At 33.9% G+C, this 22394-nt stretch overlaps 1 protein-coding gene and 1 long non-coding RNA gene across 3 annotated transcripts; one reads left to right on the top strand and one right to left on the bottom strand.

Annotated features, from left to right (window-relative positions):
• The first annotated feature begins 557 nt into the window (after positions 1 to 557).
• Positions 558 to 8440, top strand: LOC119076946. The gene is made up of 3 exons (XR_005087721.1): positions 558 to 569; positions 5643 to 5650; positions 8292 to 8440. It is a non-coding gene; the product is annotated as an uncharacterized LOC119076946 (long non-coding RNA).
• A 9732-nt stretch (positions 8441 to 18172) lies between these two features.
• Positions 18173 to 19210, bottom strand: LOC119076944 (endochitinase At2g43610-like). 2 transcript variants are annotated; one of them, XM_037183997.1, is made up of 4 exons: positions 19124 to 19210; positions 18743 to 19049; positions 18503 to 18678; positions 18173 to 18447 (listed from the first exon to the last, which is right to left on the bottom strand). In XM_037183997.1, the coding sequence occupies exons 2-4, from the start codon at positions 19038 to 19040 to the stop codon at positions 18256 to 18258; spliced, it is 666 nt and encodes a 221-aa protein (XP_037039892.1). In that variant the 5' UTR covers positions 19041 to 19049; positions 19124 to 19210; the 3' UTR covers positions 18173 to 18255. The 2 variants fall into 2 exon arrangements, with proteins under 2 accessions (XP_037039892.1, XP_037039893.1); XM_037183998.1 differs by having other exon boundaries at positions 19105 to 19194.
• Between the last annotated feature and the right edge of the window lie 3184 nt (positions 19211 to 22394).

Here is a 22394-nt window from a genome sequence, read left to right as displayed (position 1 = left end):
TAATTGTGTTTTTATCCCAACAAGTTAAACAACATTTATACACACCAGCACTCAGGTTATAAAATACACGATAATTATAAAATAACAAACTGAACTTTCAGTACACGGAGTCATAGTGTGAAACTCAGTAAGACTGGTGTACCAGTTTTTCTAGTGATTGCATACAACCAAGTTTTCGAACAAATAAAAAGAATGTTTTCGTCGTATGGAATACAATACTTTGATGTTGTATTCGGAGATTTTCTAAGACAATGATTTTCTTCCTTTCCTCGTACGCAAGACACTTCGTAATCAAATTACAGTTAAAGAAACTGGCTTAACTTTCCGTTAACCTTCACCTTTAAAATTGAACACACTGTCAACCGAAAAGACAAGAACATGAAAATTGCGTAAAAATAAAACAAGATTTTGGTTCAGGCGCTTTCCAAATTAATAGAAAATTTTAAAATTAATGGAAAAAAAATCCGGTTCGTAAACATTTAATAATATTGCTCTGTCCCCCTTGGCTGTATACATAATACGATAATAGCTAAGAACTTGAAAATAAAATTATGTAGCGAACACATGATGTAAAACATGTATAAGTGGAAGCGATTTCGAACGATGTTTAAGGCATATGCGTAGTACCGAGATACCAAGCTTAAAGTGCAATTGACAACCAAGAATCCTGTTAGAGATTAGTCACCTGTTAATCCCAAAGTAAGCGATATGATCTAGCTAGAGTTATATAACAATGTACTTGTTAAAACTAATAAAGTAGAGATGTACCAAACACTAGAAAAGAGTTTAAACAACAGAAGTAGCAGATTAACTGTTCGTCAAAAGTTAATTATGAACGAACGATATTACGGTTCTAATAATTCCCTTACAATGACTAGAGTGATATATAAGCGTAAGTTTACCGTATACGAAATTCTGCTGTAAAACTTGTAAGAGACACACATGGCAAATTCGTGTACATTTAAATACATAATGATAGTGTACTACATCCGTAATTGCCAAGCTATAGAGAGTAACTTGGTTAACTTGGAAAGTCAAGTAAAATTCATGAGTAAAATTGAAAACGATTGATTAAAAATTCATAGAACGAGAGGATAGATCCCAAAAGTGGATTCACATTTCATATTAAAATATGTATTACGCTTAAAGTGCTGTCCATCGTCTTCAATCGCATTAATAATCCATGCCGAGACTGTGGAAAATGAACATTCATTTTCATATAGTCGACTACATGAGAATGATCTAATAGCCCCCGTGTTACATTGAAAACGCCGACGATTTTGTTAGTTCACTCGAAATGTCTGAGTTTTTGAGAAAACCAAGCTAGATATGTATATGTCTACCTTGGAGGAAACGTCGCCTTTGGGCATATATTTTGTGTAAGACGATCTGTTGAGACGATAAGAATTGGGCAAATAAAATGTTTTATTTATGATTTGCAGAGATTTTTTAATACAAATTCTCGCGTTTCGATAAAAAAAAAAGTCATTTATGCTCGTTTTAATTGATTAATTACTGGCCTATACTTTTAATACACCGACTTGAAAATTGTAATATAAATTATAAAGCCGATGATCAAGAGAACCGTCTTTCATCGAATTATTTCGCAGAAACAATAAAAATGTTAATGAAGACCAAACCAAATATGAATTTCAGAAAAAAGGGGTCTACTTCGTTGTTCCTTTTTCTTTTATTTATTTACGTCTGATTGACGGTTTTGTTGAACATTTACCTTGTTTTTTTGTGTGTGTGCATTGTCTGTTTAATAATTAATGGACGAAATAAGAGGCTGGACGCGATTCAATAAGAAATTTAGTTAAGATATCATTCATAACATTGTTATCATAACTGTACCGAGAAAGAAATGTTCCCATTTTATCCAATCTATTCGTTAAAAACTATTTCGTTTTCAAATATGGGTGTACTAGGCCAGTATAGGTACCGTAGAATTTTTAATTAAAATATTGAAAGTTGCTTCACATTCACATTGAATGCGCTAATTTTGCGCTCATAGTAGCTGCAATAAAGTTTTACTGATTTCATTTTCCATTTAAATTTCTACATACCAACACATCGCTGATCTAACCAATGCCTGCAATGTTGAAGCTTGTTGAAGCTAGCGGGAATAATTACGCCGGAAAATACTCTCTCAAAGGCTTCACAAAGTCTTTGAAAACTCGCTGTTTTAATTATTGCAACTGGCAGGAACTAATTCTCTGGTTTGCAATTTTTTAACCAAACTTAATTTAGCCACTGAATATGGGACATGCGTTAACTGTTGACAACAATCTAAATCAACAGCAAACTAAAAACATATTCAGCGCTCATTCCGTCCACTTCCTCTTTTGATGAATATCATCATCCACAACCTTAAAGCCATCAGACCGCGTTTTTTCAACATTTTAATGGTACATGAATTGAATGTACGTATATAGTGGAAAAAGGCAACGAAATAACGTAATGTGTTCTGTGTGCAGTAGAAGTTCTGTTTTATGTACATTGTGCTGTGCTCTAGAGCAAGGTCATTCCCCTTCATCGATTAACTTTAGCTGATGTTCTAGAGTGAGCGTATAACATTGTTCTGCTATAATATCCACAATATTGTGTGTACCACGTAACATTTTCTGGCTTCACAAAAAGGATTTCCAAACCTGATTTTCAGCAATTGTTTCCTGTTTATTTTATGCAGTCGCATATTTCGTTATTGCTCTTTGTGCATATGTATTGGATGGATGTAGAAAAGAAAGAAGCACAATCATTATATGGGCTTTAGTGCTACATGCTACTGTATTTATCTGCTCTGAGTTGGAAACAACATTTCGGTTATAAGTGCATGTGTGTGCATCATATATACACGGTATTCGATGTCGTTGGTTATGTTTCCATTAATTTGTTTTCTGCATATTAGCATTGAATGAAAGGAAAGAGGGCACGTATATAGACGCTTAGGTCTCGATCATTATTTAGTTCAATGATTGGTAATTGATACTAATATACAGGTATGGTATACAGTATGTTGGTTGATTAATGTGTAAATATGATTATGTCTATAATTGTTGCGTTGATTCTTAATTGTTGCATTAGTTCTTGATTTTTCAGATAGCTTTTTAATGACGAAGCGAAAAGGATGTTTCATAGACGACTAAAAAGTTGGAAATTATGACTAGATATTGTTTCATAGTTTCATAGTTGGATATTATGCTTTACACAATTTTCATCTCTAAGTCGACACGCGTATCTTCTTTACAAAATTGCAAAGAACACTGTCATCTCGCCCATATAATGATGTTTTGAGTGGTGATCAACTCATGGCTGAACCCTATTCTCCTTCAAAAACGACACAGTTGAATTTGCCTAGAAATTTTCGCAAATGTGTCGAAGAAGAAGACTATATACAGAGCTGCCTGTTTGTCTATTGTTATCGATAATGGGTGACTAGCGTTTTAAAAGGTTGTTTGCTAGTTTTTTAAATGAGTTTCATCTAGACAAAGAATTTTAACTCTTAGATAGCTTCACAACTTTATATGAGTCGAAATTCCGACGATGTAAAATTTCTCACATGTTACAGCAATGCGAAAAACTATGCACCCTCTCGTCTATCAGTCGTGATGTGAACATAGTAAGTTTTCGGTTATCCATGTTATTAAATTTCCATCTTTTCTCCATTTTTTAGCTACCAGTAGTCTCTATTTCAAGTGTAGCATTTTATTATGTTTAAATTTAAACTAGGCTCCGCCTTTTGGGTGGGTCAGCTCTCAGCTCCCTGGACGCTGGAAAGAGGAGGTATTTCTTGCTTGCCTCTTAAATAAAAATGAAACTCGTGTGAACACGGCTCTCACAATCTTTCACAATCTTTCAAACTTCAATTTTTTCACGCAAAAATATTCCAGTATATTCCGTTGACGAAGTTAACCCAAGAACTTCTTTCTTAGTAGATTAAATGTTTTTTTGGAAATCCGTCAAAAATTACTCAAGTTATCAAGAACTTAACCTCAGGAATTTAATTCCTCGTCGAATAAAAGTTTTTCGAAATCCGTTGAGGATTACTCAAGTTAATCGTGTTATCAAGCGATTAAACAAAAATTGTTTTGGGAACTACCTCAGGAGTTCAATTTCCCATCGATTGAAAAAAATCCTAGTCCGTCAAAGAATGATCGAAGTGTGACAAACAATTCCATGTATTTAATATTTACGATTTTTGGTCATTCATACTTCAATTTTATTGATTCACGATTGAAAATTAGGTGTTAAGGAATCTCGCGCCGCGTCATTCACAATAATTCACAAAGTGGCATCTTCCTTATACAAAATATGTCAAAATGTGAATCATTGTGAATGACGCGGCGCGAGATTCCTAGCAATCGAAAATTAACGACTTACAAATTAAAAAATTCATCCAACGCTTTTCCATCGGGGAATGTTCCCATAACAGATTCTGCATTGAACGTTGAACTGCGATACTTATTCTTTGTAGTAAGAAGTAGTTGTAGTCATTCATACATTTTCAATCATAGCGAACATTTTGTGACAAATATTTTAGTGTGTTTATCATACGTAAGACCCATGACTTTCTGTCAAGGGAATAAATGTGAATTTAAATAACTTACCCGCACGAATCTAACGACATTATAAATAAATTAAAAATTATTTTATAAATATCTGTCACCATGCAGTGTGCAGATAAATTTATAATATTCACATGTGTACGCGCAGCTGAGACCTTTCGCCATCGTTCGCACGTTTCTATACACATATAATACGTATTTTATATGCTAGGGCATACGACACTTCTCAATTATGTGCAAAAAAAAATTAATTTAAATTTAAAAAAAAATGAACAAGTTTTAATGCACACAATAACTTGTTTATAAATTTTTAGCCAGAGGCAGTTACGGAATTCGATATTTTAAAAACTTAAAATTTCGCTTTTTTTCTACTTGTATAATTATAACTTAACAAGTATTTTTGAAATGTGGAACAACATGTGCAGCTTTTTTTTCTCTTTCGTTACTTTCGCATAACTTTGTGACGAACCGGTCATTGCATGCGTTGGTCCGTAACATTGCAAACCAGGTGCATTATTCATTTATATGTTTTGATGTCGTTCACTGAATGATTTTGTTGTGATGTAGTATGTACAATGCAGGGATGGACGGTCATTATTGCCACGAAATAGGTAGATTTTTGCACTAGTGAAATTCACTAAGTGAATGTTACCTCTGCACCTTTTATTCAAAATTTGTATACTTTTAGTTGTCATTATTTGCACAGTGCAATCAGGAACAGAAGGATATAATTGCAATATCGTCTGTAATAAATAATTACTTACAGTTATGTACTTTTTATGCTACTCGTACCAATGAGTTTTCATGAGAATTCACAACTATCATAAATATAATCGACACCATGAAGTTAAATAACATAAAATCGAGTACAATATCGCTATACGGTTCACTCTACAGCACAGTGAATATAAATGATGAACTGAACAATTTCTAAGAATAAATAATACCTCCCTTGAGGCAGCAAAAAAGCGTTCTACGGGTTTCTTTTAATTATTAAATAGAAAAGATGTTCATCGAAGATTAAAAAATGTTTCTTGACCTTATTGAAAAAAGAAAAGAAAAATTAACAATAAACAGAACATTGAGTAGTTGCTATATAATGTAAACAATTCAGTACTTGCTATATAGTGGTAAACGCGTTAGAGTACGAAATAGGAATTAATAGAGCACCAAGCAGTTACAGCCATTTTACACCTTTGTCCTCTAATGTCATGAAAGTAGTTAATTGTCGTTTAATTCATAAGTTTAAATGTAACCGCTGAAACACTCTATATGAAAACTTTAGTTTAAAATGTCGTAAGTTGCACCCCGTCTTTAAAAGACCTCTAACGTCTGAGACATTCTATTTTCCCATGCTAGTTTCTTTGAAGTATCAGATATAAGTGAATGCTCAGAACATAGTATAGAGCATAGAATATCATACAAATGCATAAGTTGACTTATAAGTTGAACACAAAGACGTTTTATATATATCTATGTCGTTGGTTGGAAATTACAATTCCTCTCTCAGTATATCCTGTATGATAAGAAGACTTACGAAATGCGACGATGCATTTGTAGAATACTTCTGTTTGACAAAATTTAATCATTTTTGACTTGATGAGCCTGACCGCAGTCTTCTGCTTTAGAAAGATAATGATGACAGGTTCTTTCTAGGATTCAATAGTTAATGAAAGTTCGTCACAAAGAAGAAATGTTTTTATTATCATAATGAGTGTATTATTACGAGGCAAATATGTTATTATTTTTTATTTACTCAATTTACATTAATAATAATTTGTTCGGGATTATAAATAAAAAATTTCATTTAACTTTTTCGATGGCGGTATCGTCCCCAATATAGATGCAACATTTCCCTTTTGTATCGCTATACTAATGCGTTGAATCAGGTACGATGTAGACCGTTTTTCGTTTGTCACATCTGCGATTTTACTGCCTATAATCTTGATTAAATCTAACGAGGCATCATTCGTAGCATTAGCAGAACTACATTACAGTAGTGATATGCATACCAGCGGTTTTTAGGCATTTTCGCATGTTGTACCGAGAAACTAGTGCGAAAATACCTAGAAATTTAAGCACTCAGCATGAAAGTTATAAACGTGCCCGTGCGAAATAGTTATTTATCTACCAAGGTATGTATGAAGGTATTTTTTCGCACTAGATGTCGATTGTCGACCCGAGGCGAAGCCGAGGTCGACAAGACGTCGTGTGCGAAAAAATACCGGCATACCTACCGTGGTAGATACAACGTTTTTCGCAATTTCGGGCCATAATCACCTTTCCAATGCAAAACATGTCCTACATTTTGTTCCAAAATTCTTGTGTATACAGAAATTCATTTGAACGATCAAGAAGGCTGCATTATAATACACATTGCAATGTGATGTAAAGAGACGCGTTGAATGAAATCGAGTAGTCAATGCTTAGTATATACGCTTCAACAATACGTTCGGTATAATTGTGTGACTCTATAGCCTAATGGCTATAGTCGCTGCTTTGTGCTCAAAAACCTTTTGGTGTCGGGGGTTCGATTTCTGGTCAATGCAAGATTTTTATTTATAAAAATTTAGCCTTCGTTGAAGGTAATAGGTTCTTTAGCGTGCGAAAAAAAAGTTGATATCACACTGCGTGCGAAAAAAAAGTTGATAACGCACTGCGTGCGAAAAAAAAGTTCATATTGCGCCGTGTCCGGGAATACAGTGAAATAAATACCTTCAAAACGACATTAAATGGATGCATGGAAAGGTGATGATTATGGACCGGAATTGCGAAAAGTTATATACGTGCCCGTGCAAATTTAGTTTATTTGCATTGGCAAAGCAGATCTTTAATTCTGCTAATTTCTTCTTAACACAACTCATTTTTTCGTAAATACCAAATAAATTAAGATCCAACTAACAGAAACTTTGTCGAGGCTACAGTGCAATGCATATGCCCAATTTTCATAGATTTAGTAGAGGATTTAACAGAAGTCACGAGAAGAAGGCGACAATAGTATTTTTCGCACCAAGACAGGAAATGTCGATTTTCAGCACCAGTCCTAAGTTTTGACGTGTTAGGACGTGTGCTGAAAAAATCCATTTCCTGTCGAGGTACGAAAAAATTCAAACTTCACATTCACCATATTAAATTTGTTCATTCAAAACCGTTCGAACAAAACTTCATTCAAAACCGTTCTCGCACGATAAATCGTAAATACATAAACGTTTTTCCCGCACGCTATATCTTTCGGGAAAACCTGACATTTCATAACAAAAAATCATGGCAAAATATGTCGTATTTCAGTTGGTGCACAAAATATTTTTTCAAGCGCGCGTTGTGTGTTGCCCTATTTTCTCTCCTCAAAAGGCCATGAAACAATTGCGTTTTCTTGAAAATTGGCCGGATGACATTTCTAGTGAGAAAAGGGCAGCACTTTCTCTCCCGCTGGGAGAAAATAGAATTTGAATGAGACACTTTAGGGACAAATAAATAGATAAAACAGATAAACAGATAAAACAATTCTTTTATTTAATTCTAAATATTATTTCATCTTTACGCTAGGAGCTATTCCTTGTGGAAACACTCGTAGTGTATGGCCTGCATCAAAAACCGGATAAAAAAAAATTACTAACAGTCGTTATCGTTGAAATTATTGAAGTAATATTCAAGCCCATTTCACCTTGGTCATCATAAGTAGAATAATAGTATGGCATTTGTACATTGGCGTTTGTTTTACTACAGCTTTGACAGAGACATTAAAATCGGTGATACTGTCATTGAACGAGTCGACAGTTATGTGTACCTAGGTCACAAATTGAAGTTGGGTCTAGACAACCAAACTGCAGAAATAAAACGTAGAATTGGTCTTGCATGGGCAGCGTTCGGAAAACTCAGGCTAATTTTCAAAAGCAAAATGAACAATAGTCTGAAACGTAAAGTGTTCGATACGTGTGTCCTTCCTGTGCTCACATATGGAGCGGAAACGTTAACGTTAACAAAAGCTTCCGAAAATAAATTAAGAGTGGCACAAAGAGCTATGGAACGAAGTATGCTTGGAATTACGCTCAGAGATAGAATGACAAATCAATGGATTCGACAACAAACAAAAGTCGTTGATGTCATGGAAAGAATAGCATCTTTAAAGTGGAGCTGGGCGGGACATATTGCAAGAAGGACGGACGAACGTTGGACCAAAAAGATCATGAGCTGGAGACCACCTAAAACACGACCTAGAGGTAGACCGAGAGATGGAGTGGTATAAAGAGAATTGCTGGCGCAAATTGGCAACAAGTGGCAACTAATCGTTCGGAATGGAAAAGAATTGGGGAGGCCTACGTCCAGCAGTGGACAGAAACAGGCTGAAAAAGAAGACGAAGAAGAAGCTTTGAGGGAAATTTTTGTTAACTGGGATACAATTTGCACTTTTTCTTCTTGAAGTCAGTATTCACATCAAGCGCAATTCAGTGCATTTGCTCTACTAAAATCTTAATGCTAAAATGCTAAAATATTGGATCATCCATTAAGAACGTGTGTCTTTTTGTGCAATTTTCATTTAGTAGTTTTTGTTGTTGTGGACGTTTCATTTTAGGCACTTTAGCTTGTCGCCTTCACACTGTTCGGCCTACAACTGGCGAAATTTCCTAAAAGCTACCATCCATCACAGATACGTAAATAACTACTTCATGCAAACCTTGCATTGCAAAGGGCCGAGCAAAACGTTACACCGACCTAATTTTCGCCCATGTAGAGTGAAAAACCATTCGTACCATTGACTATCCTATGAAAAGTAAATCCGGAAAAGTAAATTCCCTAATTCTACTAGATCACCCCATTAATTAGACTCGAAGGTAAATCAAACCTTTTTCCCTCTACCTTTTTCCCTGTTTTTTTTTTTCTTTCTAGACAAATTACTCAACATTTTCCAATTGAAAATTTTTATTGTAAAAACTTTATTTTTGTGCAAAAACCTATTGGATCGATAAAAACATGAATATATTTCTAAATTGCTATGAAATTTCCCGAAATAACAAATTCTGTTTTATTCAATTTGGCTTCCATCCAAATTCTTTTAAACTGTATGAAGTGCCTCCAATTTGTTGACAATTATATTTTCAGTGTATGCTCTCTCTCTCGTGCTAGCTCTCTCTAACATAAGTCTGAAAATAGGTGGAGTGCATATGGGAATTGGTGAACGGTATTTATGTATAAACATGTTCCGATATTAATTCGAAGCAATCGTTTAATTTAACACCACAATTTATATTTAGAACCTAATCCGAAAAAGTGATTTAAATGCCCAAAACACCGCATTCTTACAAAAAACATTTTGATCCTTAATCACTTTGTGATTTGATTAATTTTTCGTTTTTAATTTACAAGAAAATAAAAATTGAAAGTCTTGCCCCGCGAACCACACTTTAAAATTTATTATATTTCATTTATTGTTGTGTATTTAACAGTTTCTCCTACATTTAAAATGATCATTTCTCACATTAAACTAATCTACGAAACTCATCTAAAAGCACCTTTTCATCGTAAAGTGTTCATTAATTTCAACCGTAAATCAAAACTCAAAAACCGCTAAGAAAATAAAAGAAAAAAAGAGAAATAAAATCCAACAACAAATGAATCGAACCATGTTCGCATACATAACTATAAACCATTTTATAATTTACTTCAACCTCCGCAATATGTTATGAAAAAGTCGTTACACCATTTAAATAGAAATGAAAAAAAAAAAACTTCTCAAAACTTTATTTGAAAACAACATGATTCTCTGCGCTGCTTATAATGTATGTTTCTTTGAACGTTCTTCAGCAAAGTAAATAAGTGTATATATAGCGCAATAATTATGCATCTTGCCTGTGCCCTTAAAATAAACCTGTTTTCACTATTATTATTTGAGAATAACAGCTGTTTAACATTTCACTCACAATTTGAGTTGCTTTATATGCATATATACTACATGTGAACGTACATAATATGTGCTATCTGAGTGTTCATTCTTGCGCATACACTTTTCCTTTACTCCAACCATTTAATTTAATTAATACAGTTTGGTGTATATGGGTATATGATAGGTGGATGTGGGGTTGATTTTGTAGTCGAACTACAATTCTACTTGGTATTGTGGTAGGTCAGGCCTTAACTAGCCATATCGGACAATAAAATGGTATCAGTTCAGCGGTTAGCTAGATAATAGCATTACAACTTATATGCTTTTCAGTATAGTTGCAGGACTAAATTTTCTATAATATCAGAAAATTCTCTGAAAATAGTATAAAAGTTTCAATAGAATCTAGCATTTCAGAGTTCTATCGCCATTTGATAGACTAATGGACTAACTCAACTCGTTTCATCATTGAGATAATAATAATCCGCAGCACATGCTTTACTGTAGAAGCTTTCATTTGTTGTTGACTGCAACGTCGACCGTCAGTTATGACCTGTAGCTAATTTAGTCTTAAATAGTAAAATAAATGCTGAAACAAATGAAGTAATAGAATTTATTAGAAGCAGAAAGCAATACTTAAGTGATACATTCCAGGGTCGTCATCCTAGAATTTAAAATTGCATCACAGCCAGATTTTGGTATGCAAAATTCTATGGTACGTGTATCTGAAGCAAATGGATGAAAAAGCTTTTTAGCTGCTACTTATAGTAAACTTATCGTTTTCCGATTTCATTTCCTTATTTTTGCTGCCCATTCATCATGACTTTCCGCTTATTTTCGTTTTATTTTTGGTCATTATTCAATTTTACATTTTTCAGACTTCATTTTCCATTTAACTATTTAACATGGATATGAGAATATTATGGGAACGCTGGTCTCTGTGTAAATGATAGAATAACTTGAATGTCGATTGCAATAATTATCATTCATCTTTTATTCTTTCATTTAATAATAATTCCGAGTTTTAGAGAATGGTATTCCATTCCTACGTTCCAAGAACTGGGTCATAAACACAATTCCACTCATTTAAATTTAAAATATTTATTTAAAATAAATTGAGAATGAAATTTGGTTCTTTTTTTTAAGGGAATTCCGATATCAATTATAATCATCTATGTACCAAATTGATAATATAATTGCAGGTGAAATATTTCCATGAGACACATATCGTTTATTTATACACCACAAACCTATTCACATTCTTATTTATTTAAAAAAAAAAAGAGACTCATCAACGTGCCGAATTATATAATCAACGAAACGAAGCAATGACCACCGCGTCGTTCACGTTACAATGAGTCGTCTTTTCATTCATTGTCGTCAGGTAAAACAATCAATCCCATCAAATAAATATTAAAGCAAAAATAAACAGTTACGGAAGAAGAGAACAAAAATATCAAAGAAATAAAATTATCGTGCAAACTGCTAGAAATATCTTAAAACTTAAAAATACCAACTATACTCCATGGCAGTCACTACAGCCGCTGCAATGACAAAGTCTGTCATTGACTTGAGGCGGTCGCATTATACTGTAATGACGAAAAGATGTATTGTATCAATCTCATCTCTTAACCTTTATATAATATATCCTCCAATATAACCTTTTATAGCGAAATATACTCTTCTAAACTAATTATGTAAAAGATTCTGAGCAGTGTAACCGACTCGACAACTAATTCGTTCCCGTCTGTGAAATATTGATTTCTATAATGCATAGTAACAACTTTGTTGGAAATCGATACGCCTGTTAGCAGTATCGACTGGAACAGTATATCAGACAACAACTGTTCACTTTCGGCTGCAATCTCTTTCTCGCAAATACATGAGATTTAACCATTTAACAAGAAATTCATAGGTAGTCAGTCAGTCTTTCTCGATAATTTCACGACCAATGATGAACTGAACCATAATTATTTTTCAGCTCATTTTAATGAAAATGAAACAAAGAATCGTTTTTCGTTTTTCTTTTACTTTATTTCTTCGCTTTTTTAGCTCATCAACCAGTATGAGTCATTTTGCAATTTCAATTTATAAGAATGAGAAATCATTGTCGTGTAGGTCTTCTCTTAGAAAAAATTTCTTTGAGTTTTGCACTGTAGGGGACGATTTGATTCAATTCTGCTTTAATTTTTGAGTTGAATATATGTTTGTAGTTTGAGTTCTAGGGAACTGCTGTAAAACTGTGAGACATTCAACATTTCCTCGTTGCAGAAGTGTTGATTATGAAAGACTGGGTTTACTTATTAAGAATAAATCTCTCCCAATTTGGGCCAACACGATGCAAACAGAAGTATTCCACCAAATCAATGCATATAAAAGGTCATTGTCCAAACATTGTTCGCAAATTCATAGCGGTGTTGACGCGATATCATATTCCATGCACATAACGCTGGGTTTTCTCATTCTCATTTGTTTCATAACCGAAAGCAATAAATAAAATTGAAGGAAATATGCACAGATTATGTCAAGAGGCAGAACTAGAATTAACGTTTCAATTCAATTCCATTACAGTTGTTGGTTCAAGCAACGATGTGTGTAGCATTATATTGCAAACTTTTGAAGACAATTTTGACTGTGTTTACTAATGAAAATCCATGTCACAAAACTGGTCATATATATATTGAAATCATACACCCACCCACTGTAATATTCATCCGAAAAGTTACCTGTGTTCCGTTCGTGAGTTACAATATACTTGTATATAGAATACACTCTAGACATGTTGAGTTGATTGTTGATTTATTATGAGTTTACTGTTATATTATAATCTTAACGTGAAAGCAGGTTTTTATACACAATATTGCTTTGTTTTGTTATATCTACTATAAAACGTGTATCCGTATACATTAATATACCGGTGGTTGTACATTATATCCATAACAGCAGCAATTTACATACACGATATAGGATGAAAAGCAAAAAGGATAGATGATAATTAATGGATTACAAATTGTATTTTAAATAACAAACACGTTTTGTTCCGTTGCTGGTAAACTAAAGTTGTCGTTAACAGATTGCATAGAGCCGTTTCGATTCCTTTCATCAATATTATTAGTGTTGCCCTGAGAAATGATTCATCCGACTATGAAATTAATTTTTAGCTCAATTCCGAGGGGTAAACCACTGTTTTGTGATTAACATGGTTAATCAGTTAATCTGTTAATCAGAAACATAAGTTTTGTGAATCCAAACGGTTTATCGGTGATTAACATTGATTAACCGCTATATTTCACGTTTATTTGTAGTTTTGCGACGATTCCCCCAGTCAAATGCTGGTAAATCACCAATTCGTCATCATGTTAATCACTGGTTAATCACTGGTTAATCACTGGTTAATGATGTTAATCACATCAATAAAAAAGAGTGGTTTCCCCTCGCTCAATTCAATGGAGTTCTGTATTAACATTAAGAATCATTGGAACTGAAAATGAGTTGACAGGTTGGTGTTTCCTAGTTTCATTGATTAGACACTTTGATTCAGTTACCGAACTCTCTCTCTTAGTTTTGGTTCTCCTTAGAATCGAAATGAAATTATGAGAATATTCGCTTTTGTTACCGTTACGCAAGGAGTACAAACGATAACAATCGGAAGGAAAGCCTGTTATCTGTACAGACCGTCTAAATTAATACGCCTAAATTTTTCTTATTTCTGAAACGTCATGGCGAATCGCGAAGATCTAGATTCGCCGGGAGACATTATTTGAGGGCGAAATATTATGGCCTGTCTCTAGAATATTCACGTTCCATGATTTAACGTATAATATCTAGGGAAATGTAAGAACAACAACACAAAAAGTTCACCGCTTTTGAAAGTAAATGAATTTTCCACAATGTTTCAGAAGCTGAAAAGGTCGTAGGTCACATAAAAATCATAAAGAATTATGGCATCATCGCAATTTTACAGTCTCTTAACCAATTTTAAGTTAAAATGTTTTCAAATAATCACAGAAGGAACAAAAACTTAATTTCTATTCAGCAAATTTTGCCGCTCGAATTTAAAAGTCTTAGTCAAACAATCAGCATACTTATAGCTAAAAATATATTCTATAACTCATGATTTGCAGGAAGCTTTCAGCTTTCCGTCTCCATTGCAAATTTATTACATGTCGGATCAACTTTTCTCGTTTTAAAGTTTTCCTCTTTTCTATTCCACAGCGGATACCTAACAGAATTAATTTACATACACTTCTTTGATGTGGTTTTATAAATTGGAAAAAATGTTGTGTTGAAGTTGAGGTGGAAAAGTTTACGTGGACCTTGAACAGCAGCAATGATGTCATGTTTGAAATACTAGTATACTCTGCATACACATACAAATATCAGTAATCGACAACGATGACAAAATTTTGATGACATGGATCCACATTAGTAAGGGGCCGTGACATGAATAACTTAATATAGCAAAATGTTACGGCAAATGAAGTAAAAGATTTTGTTTAAACTTTTTGCAGCTTTTAATATTTTCGTGTTCGAGATGATGAATCTGTTAATTCTTCCACGTAAAGTGTCGCAAAGATGTTAACATAACATCTTTTACATACCTTCTGTTATATAAGAATATACTGCCTAGAGTTCAAGGCCTATTTTTGGGAAATTGAATTTTCCAAATTTTCCAAATTTGCTAGAATTTGCTGTTAGAAAATTTGGCAAATTTTGAAAAGTTTTAGCAAATTTTGGAAAAAACCTATCAATTTTTGGCAAATTTGGAAAATTCAATTTCCCAAAAATAGGCCCTGCTGGAGTTAACGCTTTTTTGTCGTTATTATCGAGAGCCGATGATTAGTCGTAGAATATGAGAGTTTCGGATTCAGTATTGCGTAAATTTCAACTCCGTAAAAAATGTATTTGTATGTCGAATTATACCGGAAAATCCACCCAACGAGAAGGGCAATCTACCATTGTTCTTCTTTTTCATTGAATACACTTTTCCTTCAAATCCAATATTACATTAAATTATTTTTATTTTTTATGATTCATTTGACTTTCTATCTCGTTCCATAACATCACGTACAATTCTATCCAAAACGTAGAAATAGGTGACACCCTTTTCTCGGTATGAGAATCAAATACTCCAGAATGTGCCTCTCGGCTATTGTTATGCTAAAATTTTGTCTTATAGTTATGTTCTTTTGAATAGCATTGCCTTACATATAAGGATGTCTACCCATGGTGTGTCATAGTCCCTTTTTTCACGTTGTTATGTAAATTAACTTTAGCAATGAGAAAAAGGCGAGGGTTATGGCTGTTCTTTTTTTCACAATTTATTTATTTTCTCTGAAAGAATAACAAAAATGAATTTGTTTTTCGAGAGAAGTTTTTTTTCGACATAGGATTCGATTTTAATTAGAAATTAATTGAGTTTCGTTTCAAACTTTTTTTTATGTTTAGATGGATTTTGTATTTTGTCGTTAATTGACTTTGTCTGATAAACTTTTACTCGTAATTATTAAAAATTTGTTCAAAACATTCATGACGAAATTCTAATGATATATAATGATTCTCAGTTAACCGTTCACAGACGGCAAAAATACCGTCTGTATACTTTTTTGATCATCTAAGTATTTTTTAAAGATTGACGCAATTGTTCGGTTTTGCAACAGATGCCATGTCCTAGGGCAATTTTTTAGTTCTCTATATATAATCAGTTTCATCAACGAAAATTTCTGTATAAATATCAGGACAATTTGGTAAATTGGTAAATCGAGGAAATTTTGGTAAATGTCGAGTATTAAGTTTTGGTAAATACTTGGAGACAATACCGATGCGAATTGACAGATAAATGCTGTCAGAATATATAACCGAGTCGTTTCCCGTTAGAACTAACAAATTAAAAGATTTAAAGTTTAATGGTTTTTCTACTGAAGTAATAGATTTGATGATGATTTGCATTTCGCATAACGTCTCTGTGAAAAGTTATTCTTTTATAAATCCATTTCTATTAGCAGACCTTTTGCTACTATACAGTCGATAGCTTCTTGCAACAAACGTTCTTAATTCAACACTTTTATTCGTCAAGTTTTATTCTATTCTCAGATATAGAACAAAGGACGACAATTAACAGTTAAAATGTTAATCAACCATTAACTAAATATGTCTGAAGCACGCTACGAACTTTATGCATGTCACTAGGTTTTGTAGGTCTGTAATTAATTACGTTTGATGTTAAATATTAAAAACTACGCAAAGTGTCAGTATAATTCATAATTAACCCAATTCGAAGTATATTGATAAAATCCCCATAAGACACAAATCACGAAGTGCCTAATTTACCAGCGCTATACATATAATCGAATCGAATGCTCCATTTTCAGCACAAATATTCAATTAAGTGAAAAACTTTATTTCCGTCTGGTAAGTTTGGCAAACTCGATTAATCTTCCTTAGCAGAACATTAATTTTGCATGTCCTTGGGCTATAAAAGCAAGACCACATACAGCTTACTAGATTTTAATTTTCAAGCCAAAACCAAGAACACGACCAACACACAGAGGCAATTTATACTCAACACAATTTATAGTTCTTGTTGTTGTTGTTTTCCTCTAACAAGCAAAAAATATGAAAAAGGACAGAACACAAAATCAATGACCTTGACACATCTCCACATCTCATGCAGGATACCAAACAAAAGAAGCGTGTATCAAAAGAGAATATAAACAAAAAGCGCGCAAGAACGCTCTGTTTGTAAGCAGCGATAAATAAATTTTCTCAAACACAGACATATCATGTCAACATTTGCCCCATAACCCATAACCATCTTCTAAACGGATATACCGAAACGCTACGGCTATACGATATTATGATGTGCTATACACTTAGCCTTTAGTGATCGGGGTCTGGGTCTGGGATACAGAAAGGATATACAAATATTCCAGTTAGCGCGTACATAGGTGAAACATTTCTTTATGCCATTTCTTTGTATTGTTTACTACCATTCCTCTTGTTGTGTACACTACCCACTAGACATCTGAAATGTTGCAAAATAGACATTTTCTCAATTCGCCATTCCACCACTCAGCCTTCCACGTTTATTTCACATTCATCTATATTCACAAAGGATAATACAAACACTAATAGGAAATTGTTGTTTCAATGGTATTGGTGTAGCACACGGGGACATGGAGCGTTTACTTTTATACAGTGTTATATGGCTATGAAGGCTGACATTCCAGAAATGAACGAGAAATGAAATATTTAGGGGGGTTGAGCTCTATATAGAATTGTGGGTGGAAATTTATATTGTTTCTATTTAGTTATTACATTGATGTGGAAAGAGAGTTTCGTTTGTGGGCTGTGTGTACGGCGGGCGTCTTTCATTCCGCCGTACAATGTTGTTCATGCATATGTAAGCTTTATAGAAAACGGGCATCCGACCTTGTGCACAAAATTATTCTCTTTGTTAGGGGTGCTTTATGATGTTCTGACATATGATTTATTTTGTTGAATGTTTTGAATTACTCAGGAATTTCGTGAGTCGTTTGTTTATATCAGTGTCCGTTTGGATGTTATTATGTACTTGTCGTCTCGTTCTAACATCGGTAAAGATGTGGGTTCACATTATTGATTGATTTGTATGTCGGAGCGGTTTGAGTTTGAGGTTCGGTTCTTTAACCATTGTTTAAGCAAAAGGTATTCCTAAATTGTCTAATAAATCAATAGCAACACGGTAGGCTGCGTGCTTTGTAATTTATTAATTTGTTTAATGATAGATAATTAGAGAAAGTAGAATATTACTCGTACTCCTTGGACTTCTACTTAGTTGTAGCATCCCTGCTCCTTTCCAGCGCCTTTAAGACCAAATGCAGCTCGAATTTTATTATACATTTCAAACCGCTTTTTAGCTAGTTGATGTCCTCCCGGGTTATCACATTCTAGTCCTCCGTTTATCGCTCTCGTAGTAACACCGAAAGCTCCTTGCGCAACTTCCGGCTTTGAATGTACTCGACTCTACAATCACAAATGTTATTGCTGTCTTCAAAATTACTGCCAACGTTCATAATACCTTCCAGAACCAAAATGCCGTGTCCCAAGCTACAGATTCTTCTCGTGCGACCATATCCGGATCATTCACCAGTCTGTCATCGCCGTACAAATCGTGTGATGCGTCTTTGTAATTATAACACCATGAGAGTTGGATATATCCTCTGCCGAAATAGCCTTTATCGGGAGAATCACAACCTAGAAACTTTAAAAGTCTAGCAACTTTTCGACAAAAAAGCAAACGTGGCGCAAAACTCTTTACCAGGCACCCGATATTCTCCTGGGCAGCCCGTGTCTTTGCATTGAATTTCTATTTTTTTACTAAGTCCTAAACTCTCGTGAAGAAAATGAGCTAGGGCCATAGCGGCTTCTTCTTTAGTTGTTATAAGTCCCTTCGGCAGTCCTTGAACGAATGCATCATATTGTTCTTTTGTTGGCTTTGTGTATCCAGTAGATGTAAATGCTTTTTCGAATTCTTTAAATGTGACCAGGGATTTCTGTCCAAGGCACAAGATTACAAGCAATGATGCTATTAAAGTAATTTGAAGTAGCTGGTTCATTGTGATGGTCTGTAAATAAATTTCGTAAATATTTACCATACTGAAAAGTTGGCTTCCCATCTACCCTTTTTATATTTTCTTACTTTACTTCATCTCCTAAAATGAGTTCACAAATAGGCACAGAAAAAATGCAGAACTTTATCCAGATTGAGGTACACGTTTGATTAATTCGAAGAAGTTTATTTCGATTTTATAGAAACAAATTTTTCGTTGTCACATTTCGAGATCGCTAATATTACAAACATTCTAGCAATAAATTCGTTTTATGTGCTCAATTAACGATTTGTTTTTATTGATTATGGGTTTGGATATATGTTCTAAACATCCTAAAACGATTCAATCCGTAACATTGATAAAAATCTTTTCATCGTTTTATCACCACCATCACCTTCTTCAACAGGCTCGAAATCAGAACATGCAATGAAAACTCGGGGAGGTGCGGGAATCGTGGTTTTACAGAAAATGAAAAGCATTTCTCTAAAACAATATATAATTGAGATAAAAAATGTCTTGCAGATTGTTCACATATTTCGAAACATGGTTTCTATTCGAACGAAAACATAACACCACTGCACTCACGAAACATTTATTCAAAAATGATCACATCAACGTTGATTTTTTAATACAAATCCTAGAAGTTGAAATCATGTGTGCATTGACTTTTCATATACACACGAAATTATTCTGTGAGATCTTTTATTGTAAGTTGCCAACATTGCTTCGAAAAAGTGAAACAAAACGAAACAAATCAAAGCAAAACAAATCAAAACAAAACATGTTTCGGCCACTTGGCAACAAATTACAAGATCTGTTTTAAGGATTAATATTTGGATTTCGTTAATTATTCTTTTATGGTAGCTTAATTATGATTGGACTTAGAGGTAAACAAAGTGAAACATAAAAATATTGTAAGTATTAGGTCGCGAAACAGCACAAATTAAATTTGTTTTCCGTAGATTTCCCACGGAAAAACAATTTGTTTTTAGCTGTTTCGAAGCAATTTAAATAAAAAAATTTAAAATTTTACTTTGTTTACTTCTAAGTTCAATCTCAATGATGCTACCTGGAAAGTGTGATAATCGAAATCCATGTATTAATCTTTAAAACAGATCTTGTAATTTGTTGCCAAGTGGCCGAAACATGATTTGTTTTGTTTTGATTTGTTTCGTTTTGATTTGTTTTGTTTTATTTTGATTTGTTTCGTTTTGTTTCATTTTTTGAAACAAGCATGGTTTACAAAAAAGTCATAGAACAATTCCATGTAATGTTTGCACAGTGTACTCTTGCGAACTTAAATGAAAATAAATCAATGTGATTATTTTTGAATGAATAATTGGTATGGTAAGTGCAATACAGTGTACGTTTTTGATTCAAATAGAAATTCTTCTTCGAAAACCAACCAAACTGCAGAAATAAGACGTAGGATTGGTCTTGCATGGGCAGCGTTCGGAAAACTTAGACTAATTTTCAAAAGCAAAATGAATAATAGTCTGAAACGCAAAGTTTTCGACACTTGTGTCCTTCCAGTGCTCACTTATGGAGCGGAAACGTAAACTTTAACAAAAGCATCCGAAGATAAATTGAGAGTGACACAAAGAGCCATGGAACGGAGTATGCTCGGAATAACACTCAGAGACAGAATGACGAATCAATGGATTCGACAACAAACCAGGGTTGTTGATGTCATGGAAAGAATAGCATCTCTGAAATGGAGCTGGGCGGGACATATTGCAAGAAGGACAGACGAACGTTGGACCAAAAAGATCATGAACTGGCGACCATATAAAAGACGAGCTATAGGTAGACCACCAGAGAGATGGACAAACGGAATTAAGAATATTGCAGGTACAAACTGGCAGCAAATGGCAATGGATCGTACGAAATGGAAAGAAGTTGGAGAGGCCTACATCCAGCAGTGGATAGAAACAGGCTGAAAAAGAAGAAGAAGAAGAAGAAGAAGAAGACTTGTTTATCTCAAATTATTTTGTTACACAGAAATGCGTTTCATTTCGCTATCAAACCATGATTACCGCACCTCCCTGAAACTGCATGCGTAATTTCGTTTCCATTATTATTCCTTAATATTAATGGGTAAAATGGACAATAAGCCATTTTATAAACTATTGACAGACTGAGAACCTGAGTACATTTCACACAACATGAACCGCAATAAAATTGCTATAGTAGTATCAATAACCGGGCACTTGAACAATCACTTTAGAAAATAGAGACTATCGGATACGTCTAAGTGATTATACCATAACACCTTCTGAAAAGTTAGAGCTAGAGCACTAGACGGATTTCTAATATATAACAGGAAGGTTCACGTGATTTATATGATGAACGGGAAAGAAGCAAAGGATGACGTGATCTGTGGTTCAAGATCGGGCCCTCTCGATCATTCCAAACTGATAAATCTAAAAAAAGATGATCTTCGTTAGGGCACTCTTAGCGACCAACAACAAAAGCCCTCCAATAAATATTTCATATATTGTTGATCTCTAACAAAACTAAATTTAATAAGTTCTTCAAACATGGAATAAGTGTGTCTGGCATGTCTGGATAACATTATAAATTTTACCTTAAAACATTCTGCACTAAAACAAGGTTGGACCATTACTCGTTGTTGACTGTTTATGCAGGAAGAATGACTACTCACAGTTGATGTCAGTCATCCATAGCTTGGTGCTATGTGTTTGTGACAAAAACAGCGCTGGGTCATGCAGTGCACTTATGACTAATAACAATCACCGTCGCTTGACAAAGTGATCGGACTAACTACTAAATGTCGATTGTCAATATTTACAATTACGTTTGACCTTGACCTTACCAAGTCACACTACATACAAACTATTCAGTCAACTCCATTCATTGAATCATTCTTTTCCATCTACACATAATTTGTAGATAACATTGCTTAAACAGCCTCGATGAAGCGGGTAACAGTGGCAGAGTCGTTTTGTCGTTGCGTCATATTGCGACAAAGTGGTTCAACGAAAAAGTGACAGTTGTGAAAATTCTAAATTAATTTTTTTTGTTTTGATGTGGTTGATTGTGATGATTTTTCGTTTTGTCTGTGAAAAAGTGTGCAAAATTATGATTTTATTATATTAATAATTGATTAATAATGTGCCACCCGTGACAGTGTTCTCATAAATAATAAAATCGGTGTTAAATGTTTTCAAAAACGAAAAATTCCATGGCCAATGTTCTCGTTCTCATAAACATTAAAATTGGTTTTATGTGAATAGATCCAAAGAAATTGTTACGTTGAGATATGAACCTAGGAAAGCACTCCAACGACCTGATTCATTTCATATGATCCCGTCGGTCTAGATTCTAGATCTGAGATTT

The sequence above is a fragment of the Bradysia coprophila genome, unplaced genomic scaffold (assembly GCF_014529535.1).
Source record: "Bradysia coprophila strain Holo2 unplaced genomic scaffold, BU_Bcop_v1 contig_232, whole genome shotgun sequence".
NCBI lineage: Eukaryota > Metazoa > Arthropoda > Insecta > Diptera > Sciaridae > Bradysia > Bradysia coprophila.
This window is presented reverse-complemented; position numbering and strand designations above follow the sequence as displayed.

Bases quoted from the DNA above. Each gene is read 5' to 3' on its own strand.
- LOC119076944 (XM_037183997.1), bottom strand. From the start codon at position 19,040: ATGAACCAGCTACTTCAAATTACTTTAATAGCATCATTGCTTGTAATC. The intron at 18,679-18,742 runs GTAAAGAGTTTT...TAAAGTTTCTAG, and splicing joins AGGAGAATATCGGGTGCCTG to GTTGTGATTCTCCCGATAAA. The intron at 18,448-18,502 runs GTATTATGAACG...TTGTGATTGTAG, and splicing joins CGGCATTTTGGTTCTGGAAG to AGTCGAGTACATTCAAAGCC.